This window comes from Erpetoichthys calabaricus, chromosome 3, assembly GCF_900747795.2.
Source record: "Erpetoichthys calabaricus chromosome 3, fErpCal1.3, whole genome shotgun sequence".
In the NCBI taxonomy this organism is placed as follows: domain Eukaryota; kingdom Metazoa; phylum Chordata; class Cladistia; order Polypteriformes; family Polypteridae; genus Erpetoichthys; species Erpetoichthys calabaricus.
The window spans coordinates 73546830-73559103 of record NC_041396.2 but is presented as its reverse complement, the minus strand read 5'-3'; the positions used below and the strand labels follow the sequence as shown (position 1 = coordinate 73559103).

General features: G+C 38.4%; 1 protein-coding gene across 2 annotated transcripts in view; it reads right to left on the bottom strand.

The window, feature by feature from the left end:
- The window catches only part of LOC114648101 (peroxidasin), a 241956-nt gene that overhangs the window by 77229 nt on the left and 152453 nt on the right, over positions 1 to 12274 (bottom strand). For both annotated transcript variants that reach the window (XM_028796918.2, XM_051924571.1), the window contains 3 exons: positions 3505 to 3576; positions 2583 to 2654; positions 430 to 599 (listed from right to left, as the gene is read on the bottom strand). In XM_028796918.2, the coding sequence (XP_028652751.2) occupies positions 430 to 599; positions 2583 to 2654; positions 3505 to 3576 (314 nt within the window). The remainder of the gene's footprint in view (positions 1 to 429; positions 600 to 2582; positions 2655 to 3504; positions 3577 to 12274) is intronic.

Here is a 12274-nt window from a genome sequence, read left to right as displayed (position 1 = left end):
GTGATTCTCCTGTATTTCACAAAAACATTCTCACATCTGAAAAAACAAGAGAATCCTCTCAAAATAGTCCATGATGCTAGTTTCCCAAGCTCTTCCTACTTCCGAGTGAGGTCTCTTGAATTCAGTAACTGATATACGGATGAATGTAATACTTACACTGTGGCGTCAGATGGGTAAAATAAAAATGACTAGTCCATCGAATAATCTAGCAATGGGTATTCCTTGCTTTTTCTCCCTTGTACAAAACAAGATAATCCCTTTTTTTGTTTTTAGTATTCATATTTTAATCACTTACATATACAGTACTTTCTCTCACTCTTTCTGTGAATGTTCTGTCACTACTGATATCTGCATGGCATAACAGATATCATTGTAAATCTGCTACGAGCCCAGATTTGAGATGGTTATGCTGATGATAAAAGGCCTTACCACAGTTCAGCTCCTCAGCTGTCAAAGTGGCAACTGATCTCCCTTGCAGTCTCCTGGGGTATTCACAGGTAGCTGCAGCCTGTGCATTTCCAGACTCTGCATATTGCTTCAGTAGGTCAGCGAGCCAGAGAAGGTCACAGTCACAGTTCAAAGCATTGGAGTCCAATCGGCTAAAAGTAAGACAGGCAACAAATGAAGTGCATGAACCAAAATAATTAATAACTGTCAGCGTGCTCTTAGTATGTTAACAATTAAGTAAATAGAGTGATTGGATTATGTGATTAGTTTTATTACTAGCTTAGCTTTTTTCTGTTTTCTGTTTCATTAAAGGAATTCATGCTGAATACTTCATTAATATATTGTACAGATGTGGCAACTAATTTAACAAACATCGTTTATCTAACCTTTTTAGTGATGCAGTATTAACAAGATGAATATTTTATTTCACATTATAAGTCACAGTAATTACAGTATAGATGTAGGATGAGGAAAGAAAAATGCTAATAATTCCAAATGTTTGTATTAATTTGTGTGCTGTTTGCCTACATATTCCAATTTAAGAGGAGGCAATAATGAGAAAGAAAATCATCTGGAAATTTGGTGGTACCATTTGAATTTAAAAGCCAAAATTTCCTTAGAAAGAGAGATTGTTCATTAAAGTGGAGAATGTGGAGAAGCTAATATTATAAGAGAAAATGTCTACAAAAGAACATGCATGACTTCATAGGTCTCAAATTCGGTAATTCTTGTTTTAATTTTTATTATTGATTTAATATATAGAAATAAAAATTTGAATCCAATTTTAATGTAATTCAATCATTTATTTTTAATGTGCTTTACACAGATTATCATTTGTTATTCATCCATCCATTTTCCAACCCACTGAATCCAAACACAGGGTCACGGGGGTCTGCTGGAGCCAATCCCAGCCAACACAGGGCACAAGGCAGGGAGCCAATCCTGGGCAGGGTGCCAACCCAACACAGGACACACACCCACACACCAAGCACACACTAGGGCCAATTTAGAATCGCCAATCCACCTAACCTGCATGTCTTTGGACTGTGGGAGGAAACCGGAGCGCCCGGAGGAAACCCACGCAGACACGGGGAGAACATGCAAACTCCACGCAGGGAGGACCCGGGAAGCGAACCCAGGTCCCCAGATCTCCCAACTGCGAGGCAGCAGCGCTACCCACTGCGCCACCGTGCCGCCCCAAATCAATTATATATTTTCTATGTATTTACCCTATAATAGGGCAATATGGTACAGCAGTGACTAGAGGAATGGTTATGCAATATGAATCCCACCCTCTCATTGTCTGTGAAGAGTTTCTTCAAATGTGTGGCTGGGAAATCTCTGTGTACTTTGCTATCATACATCTCAAAGACATGCATGTTAGCTTGATGGGTGTCTCTAAATTGACCTGTAATGAGTTGTGGGTGTTTTCATGAGTTTGCCCTACACCTCAGTACCTTAGGTATAAAGCTGCCAAATTAGGCAACTGCTCCTGGTGTCCTTGTATTAAATTGTGCAAATTCATAAAATGGATGCAAGGATGGGGGGTTCTCATATTACAAACTGAAACAAAGCTACATACATCTGTTTCATAATTTATTGTGCAATTGTAGTACTGCAGCAGTTTTCTAGTGCAATACTATACTATCACCTAAAATAAGAAGGAAATATATTTTTAAAAAGACAATAATATGTACTAGGACTGCAGAATATAACATATGATTCAATGTTCATGGATTACTGTTATTTAGGAGAAATGACTTCCAGCATGGATAACTTGGTAGTACAGAGGAAAGCACTGCTACTTCACAGATCCAGAACCCTGGGTTCACATCTTGAATTCTGTGGTTTTCTGGGTTGAGTATTTAGATAGATAGATAGAAGATAGATAGATAGATACTATGTTCTCATGTATCTGTTTTTCCCTCCAATTAGATAAACAGCAGTTTTGTGTGGATCTGGGTGCATTACCCAGGGCTGATTTCTGTTTTGCAATCAGTGCTGCTAGAATAGGCATCTTCATTCCCTTAAATAAATTAAGCAGGATTTGAGAATATTATGTTAATGTTGTGTCTTCCACTATCATAAGAAAGTACAAAACCATAACAGTTTACAAAATAACCCGCATTACTTACAGTCTTTTCATTGAGTGTAACTGTGAAAAAGTCCCCAACTCAACATGGGTAATCCGGTTGTTGTGCAAAAACCTGTTGAACAAAGAAAAAGTACTCTTATTAATACTGGTACAAAGCACAGTTACTATAATCAGTGTAGAAGTCACATGTTTTCATATAGTATATATACTTTGTGGTAATTTAACAGTGAGAAGTCAAGCAAATTTAACAGTGAAAGTTTTGATGTACTGGAGTACTGATTTATAGATAGTAACTGTTTGGTTCAGCTATAAAATATAGCATATCCCGTGATGAATTATACTATCAATTTTTTTACTTGCTTGGTCCAAAAGAGTTAACAAAAGCAGATCATTCAGTCAATTACAGCTTGCCAATCCCTGTTCACTAAACTATTCCAAATTAGGGCTGAGATTTGTACATGAATCTAAGACTTGTAAATGGGGATTTCTTGCTTGAAGACACAGGTCTACTATATTTCTTTTAGATGTACCAAGACTTTTTGCACATTCTGTGTTAGATAATGTAGGCACTCAATTAAGTAATCACATTTATAACAATGAAATACAGTTTCACTGAAATGGCTTATCATTTACGGTTAAGATATTATGTTGTACATTATAGCCAGAATTATTTCCATTTCCTCCATGACTCCAAACTGTGTTAACATAAAGCATTATTACTATGAAACCATAATACAATATCAAAATAACTGACAGGCCTATGTTCCGAATTGAATTCTCCTTTGTTACAAATTATTTTTAGAATGTGTTCAGTTAGTGTAATCTTTTGAATTAGTACTATGTATATAAATTCAACACATGATAAAATACTGTATCTCTTAACAAATTAGCAATTCTTGTATAATATTTTGACAATCCCATTAATGAAACAGTGAAATATTTTATAACAAGAAAAAACTTACAGTCTTTCAAGCTTTGGCAAGTATGAAAAGGATTCAGGCTCTAAACTTTCAATCTGATTGAAATGAAGATACCTGCAAAACAATTTAAAGTTTACATTTCAGATTTGTGTCAAAGGAAGCTGAGCTATAAAAAGAATATTCTGTGAAAATTGAAAATTACAGCATTTTTTATTCCGTGAAAAATAGATGGATAGCAAGAACTGTGTCTTTTGGTGACATTATTTAGGTTTTCACTGTGTTACAAATTAACCTTACCACCTGTATGATGGAAATCAACATAAGCCCAGGCAAAATTGTGCATACTCATGCTGAGTATGTACCAACAACTGTTTTACATCATTTTCCTTATAGTATAAAGCAGTTAACACTAGAATTACCAAAGCCTATGAAATAACTCGCAATCCCGCCCCACCTTAAATTCCTTAAAATCTCTCCGTCAGCGTCTTTTGTTTTGCAAATGTGTCGATAAGCAAAAGAATCAAGCAGCCTGCTATCCCATCTCCCCCCCCACCGTTGCAGGCAGGGCCAAAAGCTCTCTCAGCTCAAGCCTGGTTTTGTCTGGGAGTGAGGTACCTGGAGTTGTATAGGGTAAATAATATATCGTTATTTGGAACACATGCATTTCACATGTGTTCCGTGTATACAAAGATCTACGTAAGTGTAGGATGACAGAAATGTTGAACACATACCTAAAAGACAAACTTTTTCCATGTTTTAGTACTAATGACAAAATTTTGACATGAAGTGTATAATGTGTGAAGACTGAAGTCCAAATATCAAATAAGCACTTTCATAAAAGGTACAAGTATAACAAAACAAGTGTGCTTTTATTTAAGACTATAACCGGTAAGAACTGCTAACTCGCAATCAAGAGGTCATGAGTTCAAGCCTTGCCACGTCCCAAAAATAAACATTTTAAGTAGTGAGCTGCTCTTATTGTTACTATTATACAATAACAACATACATTTAATTTGATTCTGTAACAGCCGGTGTAAATGTATGGTACTTGTAAAGGTTAGCATTTTTTTTTATTCAGTTTTATTCTCTCAGTCACATTCACGCTCCCCATGATCTGACACTGCTGTTTTCAAATAAAGACGTGCTATAACAGAGAACTCAGATGAGGATGAGGGTTCTACATCGGAGAAAGAGAACAGAAGCCCTCCCCGCAAGAAACATCCACTCACATATAAAAGCAACGCAGCTACACCAGGCGTAAATGCGAAACATGGCACCGTTTCGATGTAACAAGAGGTCGGGCGTCATCCTGCCAGTCAGTCTGCCCCACACCTGTCCTTCAACGAAACAGCATGGCTTACAGAGCTCGCCAAGGTATCATGCAAAGTCCAGTTTGTGATTATGTTTTTTGATGGTCTTTATATAAAAACATTTATATATTACTTATATGAAAGCCAGATTGAATGTTATTTACCTTTATTTATTTACGCATCTTTCTACAGCGTAAAGTCACAAGTAAATTGCAGAGCTTTCTCTGTTTAATCAACATGAGTATGCTCACAAAGTACATGTGTACTGAAGTGACTTTAACTGCAGGTGGAAGCTCCATGCAACTGTTGTTATGTTTCTGCCTTTGTCCAGAAACAGTTTCATAAGCTTTATGACCTTAGTCTCGGAAAGTCTTTCTCCCGTGGGGCAACTGGGATCTTTTCCTGAATAAGATCAAACACAGTTGCGTAGGGTGCGACAGGAGCGTGAACACAACTGAGTGAATAAAACTGAATAAAAAAAAGTTAACCTTTATAAGTACCATACATTTACACCAGCTGTTACAGACTCAAATTAAATGTATGTTTTTATTGTATAATAGTAACAATAAGAGCAGCTCACTACTCAAAACATTTATTTTAGGACACGGTAAGGCGTGTTGATCGACACATTTACAACACAAAAGTCGCTGATGGAGAAGTGCGAATGGATTTAAGGTGGGCTGGGATTACAAGTTTTTTCGTAGGCTTTGGTAATTCTAGTGTTAAATAAATCTCCAGTCAAGGCAATTTTGAAGCTGGTTTATACATTAGCACCATTTTACCCCCATGGAACATATGTCTATACTATAAGAGGCACGATTTTTCCCTGGCAGGCAAATTCAGTGTTGGACTGACTACTCTCTGATGAGGCAGGCAAAAGAAGGGGACACAAAAAGAGTCCCTACTCTTTCCAGATCTATAGCTTAAGGAGTGGTCTTAGCCAACTCTTGTTTTGACAGCAGGCCAATGATGGTGAGTTCAAAATGAAAAATAGTATAGACACATGAAAACATATTTAATTTCATTTGATTTTCACCCTATAACAATATTTAAACAAAGAGAGACTTGAATGTTGCATGAAAACAATACCAGCATGAAATCCACCTAATGGCTCAACTAAACTTTGTTCTGAAATCAAGGACCCCATAACCACTCCTCAGCATAGGCACTCTTTAAAACAGTGCAAAATTCCCAGACAAATGTCCTAATTTGTGTCCAGTCTCCTAAGTTAACTCGTAAACTGCAGGCTAAATTACTGGCCAGAAGTTTATCGTCTGATATTCAGAAGTTCATCCAGCTGGGAAAAAAGTGGTTTTATTAGAGTACTCCAAGCAGCAGTCAATGGTTGAGTTATATGACTGGACTTATAAATTGAAGTTGGAAGTGGATGTCCTCTCCCATGGCCCCTATCTAGGGTGCTCCTTCAGTTAAACAATGTATTTATTGTCTCTATTTTGCTGCTACTAAACTCAGGCTGCAGTCTCCAAACATTTGCCCCTTAATCACAAATGTGTTCAGTATATGACACAAATGGGTTCCTGTCCAGTGTGACAAATTTCTATGCCTATTTTCTAAAACCAAGCCTTTTTCATTGGAAGTAGCCATATTATTTTCTAGCCTTGAGCCTGGGATCCATACACTGGTGATGTTTTTGATAAAACTGTCCTCCAATAATTCTAGTCACTATTAAATAACTTTTTTATCTCATCTTCTACCTTTTCTTTTATTTACAGCTTAAACTGTTCTTAAAATGTTTCAGTTTTATCAACTATTCCATCTCAGACTTTACATAATTTCTAATTTTTTCTTTTCCACACCCAGTAACTAGTGTCAGCTTTATAAACTGCATTATGTAAAGCCAAAATGTTCACATAAATCAGCTTATTGCTTTAAAAAAGTTGGTGTTTGTTGGAGTACTTTTAGAAATAGCTGTCTTATAGAAACTGCCAAATGATTCCAGCAACCATGCATGATCTCTGCTGTGGAACTTATTCAGACCTTTCCATCTCAAATATAGAGTTTGTGGTTTGCAGTCGTGTTCTCAACATATGTGCCAGTAAAGTGGACACTTGCTGCCTGTTGATTTGCAAACACAAGTAAGGATGTCACTGTACTCTGTGCATAATAATAACCCTATAAACCTATATAATTCACCCCATATTTAGGAAAAAGGAATAAACTTCAAATGTTTTTTTTTAATTTATAAAGTGCTATTATGTTAATCTTTACCCTAAATAACTGTTCATGGTTTCAGACTACTAATTGACTGGGTTTTGAATTATGCTGCAAGGAAGTTTTCCCTCTAGTTACAGTCTGCTGCTCTAGACTTTTGACTTCTATTGTAGAAGGCTCTGTCCTAATTTAAAAAATTCCTAGCAATGAAAAACTAAATGACAAGACTGGAAAGTGTAGTTTCCTATTGTATACAGGCATTTTCCTAGGTTAAGAAAATTATTGTTATATTGTTTACTTAATTGTCTATACAGTAATCCCTCGCTACATCGCGCTTCGACTTTCGCGGCTTCACTCTATCGCGGATTTTATATGTAAGCATATCTAAATATATAACGCGGATTTTTCGCTGCTTCGCGGGTTTCTGCGGACAATGGGTCTTTTTACTTCTGGTACATGCTTCCTCAGTTGGTCTGCCCAGTTGATTTCATACAAAGGACGCTATTGGCGGATGACTGAGAAGCTACCTAATCAGAGCACACAGTTAAAGTTCCTGTGTGCTGATTGGCTCAGCGACGGAGTGCTGCATTAACCAGGAAGTCTCATCTCACTCATTCAGCATTAACGTGCTCCTGCTACTGCTTCAGGGGCCGTGTCCAAGCGCCAACAGAAGATACAAATGATTGCAGAAAAGGTAAAAGTTTTGGATATGTTGAAGGAAGGGAACAGCTACACCGCTGCAGGACACCGTTACGGCATGAGTCCACGATTGTTTTTATTTAAAAAGGAGGAAAAGCATATAAGATCTACAGCCGCAGTGTACATTAACCAGGGCGCAAAACGAGTTGCAAGTGGACGTGATAAGGCAGTAGTCTGGATGGAATCTGCTTTAGGGATTTGGATTGAGGGCGGCACGGTGGCGCAGTGGGTAGCGCTGCTGCCTCGCAGTTGGGAGACCTGGGGACCTGGGTTCACTTCCCGGGTCCTCCCTGCGTGGAGTTTGCATGTTCTCCCCGTGTCTGCGTGGGTTTCCTCCGGGCGCTCCGGTTTCCTCCCACAGTCCAAAGACATGCAGGTTAGGTGGATTGGCGATTCTAAATTGGCCCTAGTGTGTGCTTGGTGTGTGGGTGTGTTTGTGTGTGTCCTGCGGTGGGTTGGCACCCTGCCCAGAATTGGTTCCTGCCTTGTGCCCTGTGTTGGCTGGGATTGGCTCCAGCAGACCCCCGTGACCCTGTGTTCGGATTCAGCGGGTTGGAAAATGGATGGATGGATGGATGGATGGATGGATTTGGATTGAAGAGTGCCAGAAGAAGAACAACGGCGGTGCTACACAATCGCCTGAAGAGGCTCCTTTAGAAGAGCTGTAACACTCTCCTTTATTGTGCAGTAAAATTAAACTCATTGTTATCGGACAAGTCGTCATGTCATTGTTGGTGAGTAACCATAATTAATTATCTACGTACAGTACTTATTACATGTACATAGTTTAGTGTCACTGTACACACATTTTACTGTATACAATTTTTCTTGCATTGTACATATTTATTGCTGGTGGCCTGTCTGTCGTAATGGCTGTAACATATGTGATATCGGAGAGGCTCGATATCTTTAAAATAATATTTAGGTTTTACTGTATATAAACTGTGTTTACATACATGATTTCAACGAATCTTACCTAATATCTAAGAGAATACAAAGGGTTTATGCTATATAATTGTGCGGGAAATGTTTATAATAGTGTGGGAGAGTTTATAAGGGCTTAAAATATATAAAAAGAACCATATGAACATATGGTTTCTACTTCGCGGATTTTCACCTTTCGCGGGGGGTTCTGGAACGCAACCCCCGCGATGGAGGAGGGATTACTGTACTGTATACAGTATCTGTTCTCAGTGGCAAGTTTTCCTGGGAATGGTAATGATAGCTTCACTATCAGTAGTGAGGACCCCATATCTTTTGTCATCATGTCAAATGAAAGCTGTTTTGTTCTTTGTTAGATAAGAACAGTACTTCAGCCTCTTAAAAGAGTATACTCTGAATTAAAGGTCTGAAAGTATACCAAGTACAGCTTGGTATTATTATTGATTGTAGTGTCGTGGTGAGTGCAGCTGGTGCCTCTTAACTCCAGCAGACTAAGTTCAAATCACAACCCAGTTAGTGTTTGTATGGCATTTGTATTTTTTCTTTCAGTCTGTGTGAGGTTTTCTCTGGGTACTGCAGTTGTCATTCCTGCATCCCTTTGATAACTGTGTTAGCTTAACTGGTAACTGTAAATGGGCTTTGTGTCAGTGTATACAGTAATGGATGGATGCCTTATTGAACTCTATTCCATTTCTTCTGCCAGATACTGATAGGATAAGCTCCTCACTACACAAAGCTAAAATTGTATTGTTTTTCCAGTATATGGATGATTGAATTAAAGAGCACTAGAACAAACAAAGACAACTAAAAATCATTTCCATATTTAATGAAATAATTAATTCCCGGTGTTAGAGGTGTGCACATTACTTTAGAACATTAAAACATTACAGCAGCTGTGACAAGAACAGGCCATTTGGCCCAGCAAACTTGCTATTCCTATTCACCTAGACTGACGAAAATAACATCAAGTTGAAATTTGAATGTCCCTAAAGTACCACCTCTACCACACTGCATGGTAATTTATTCAATGCATCTATTTCTATTTATGTGAAGAAAAACTTTGTAACATTTGTGAGAAATCAGTCATTAACAAATTTGCATCCATGTCCCCTTAATCTTGTTGAATAATGTATTTTAAAGTAACAGTTGGGATCTACTGTACTAACTTCTTTCATAATTTAAAAAAATTAGTTAATGTTACCTCTTAATCCCCATTTGCCTAAACTGAAAAGGTTAAATTTATTTAATCTCTCCTTAGCCTAGTTGTTGTCCTACAGACTGTTGTCTTTTTTGTGGTTTGAAGTCCAAAACTGTACACAGAACTCCAGAAGAAGTCTCACCAGTGAGTTACTGTATACAAGTTAAGCATAACCTCACTTGACTTTTCTCTGCAAATCATAATATATAACCTTACATCCTGCTGGCCATCTTAATCACTTGTATGCCATCTTGATGTAGATAGTGATGAGTCCACAATGACTCCTAGGTCCTTCTCATAAGGTTCACTTTCAAGTTTCAGACCATTGTATTCAAATCTAATACAGTGTGAGCCAAAATGAACTACCACATTTCTCAAGGTCATTGCGTGAGGTAGAGGCAACTGAGTGGGTTGGGGTGGGGGTCTTTTGTTAGTTGATCCCTTTTAGTTTTCAGTTGGCAACATGCCTTGGTCTGGTGCACAGCATGGTTTTGCTGTCAAAGCATTCTTCAAAACAAAACAAATCCATCATCACTAAGCAACGCGCGTTCCAAACGCACTTCCTCCTAATGGTGAAATCCCAAACCGAGAAACAATTCTTCAGTGGGTAGCTAAATTTAGACAGACTGGTACAACATTGAACAGAAAATCTCCAAGCCATCCTTGGACTGTATGAATGGCTGAAATCATCCAAGCTGTAATGGCATCAATTTTGCAGTCTCCTAGACATTCAGCGCGCAAACATGCTTCTGCCTTGGGCATTTCCAACACGTCTTTAAGGAGGATTTTGCATGAGGACCTTAATTTCCAGTCATACAAAATAATGGTATCGCAGGAAGTCACTGAGAGAGACTGGGAAAGCCGCAGAGAATTGTGCATGAACATTCTGCAAACCGTTGTCACACACGTGTGTTTAGGAGGCAGTCAAAAAGCCTAAAGGTGAGTGAAACATTGTGAGACAAGGGGTTGTCACATGGTACTTACCCAAATCTCTCAATTTCTCAGCAGGAAAACTAAGGAGAAGTAAAACGACATACTTCTGGGTTCCAAAATGGCCGCAGAGACATCACTTCCGGCGCCAGACATGACTTCTGGCCACTACTGATGACATCACTTCCGGTTTTCTGTTACGATGACGTCGTTTCCGTCTCCCCGTTTCAATGTCACATCCTGCCAACTATTTCCTGTCTTCATTTTCATTTACTGTATTTAAACACCATTTTGATCACTGTAATTTCTCAACTGCTTAAAAATACTTGCTTTTGATCATGCAACGTTTTCCTTTGTGTTTTTCTTTTGTCCGGTGGACAATATATGGGGACAGTCCCCAAAACTTCTTTTTGGTGAAGCTTCTTTTTATTTACAAAGAAGATACTCCACACCGTTTATCGAGATGCCATCATCATGTGCAGCGATGAGGCACATTTCCATTTGAAAGGTTGCATAAATAAGCAAAACTTTCACTATTGGGCTGAAACCAACCCTCATGAACTTCATCAGAGACCCCTGCACAGTGAGCATGTTACAGTTTGGTGCGCTGTTACAGAATTTGGCATTGTAGGCCCTTACTTTTTTGAAGTGGAGGGAGCCACGATCACCATCACTTCAGAACGTTACATTGAAATGCTAGAGAACTTTTTGCAGCTCTAACTGAAAGAAATGGATGTGGTGGATGCCTGGTTTTAACAGGATGGAGCAACAGCTCATACGGCACGGACGTTCATGCAAGTTTTGCGGGACATGTTTACAGAGAAGCTGATCTACCTGCGCAGCAATGTCAGGTGACCTTCATGTTTGCCTGATCTTGCTCCATGCGATTTCTTCTTGTGGGGCTAACTTAAGTTGAAGGTATACACACACTGACATGAAAACCCATGAAGCCCTCAAGGACGCAATTTGCCATGAAATCCCCACTATTCCCCTTGAAATGGATGAACGAGTCAAGCAAGTATTCAGAAATCGTCTCGAAGAGTATATCACTAATGATGGCCACCACCTTGAAGACATCATTTTTAAAACAAAATTAAAAAAAGATCTGTTTTGTATAACCTTTCTTGTGTCATAATGACATTTATTTTATCTTGTAGCGTTTTTCTAGAATAAACAAATGTGGTACTTCTTTTTGGATCACCCTGTATATTCAATTCATACATGTAATATTTTACATTTACTTACACTGAATTTCATCTGCCATAAATCTGCCCAAATCTGTAAGCTGTCCAGGTTCCTTTGTAACATCTGCCCTGCACATGGTTTCTTCTGCCTACTTAACCAGCTTATTGATTATATTCTTGTCCATATCATTTATGTACTGTATATTAAAAACAGCAGTGACCCCAGCACTTATCTATGAGAGACACCACTTTTAACACCATCTAATTCTGAGAAAGTTCTCCTCACCATAACCATTTGCTTTCTGTGTCTGAGCCAATTTTGTACCATCCTACACAATGCACCTTAGATTCCCAGTTGTTGCAATTTCATCACTAAC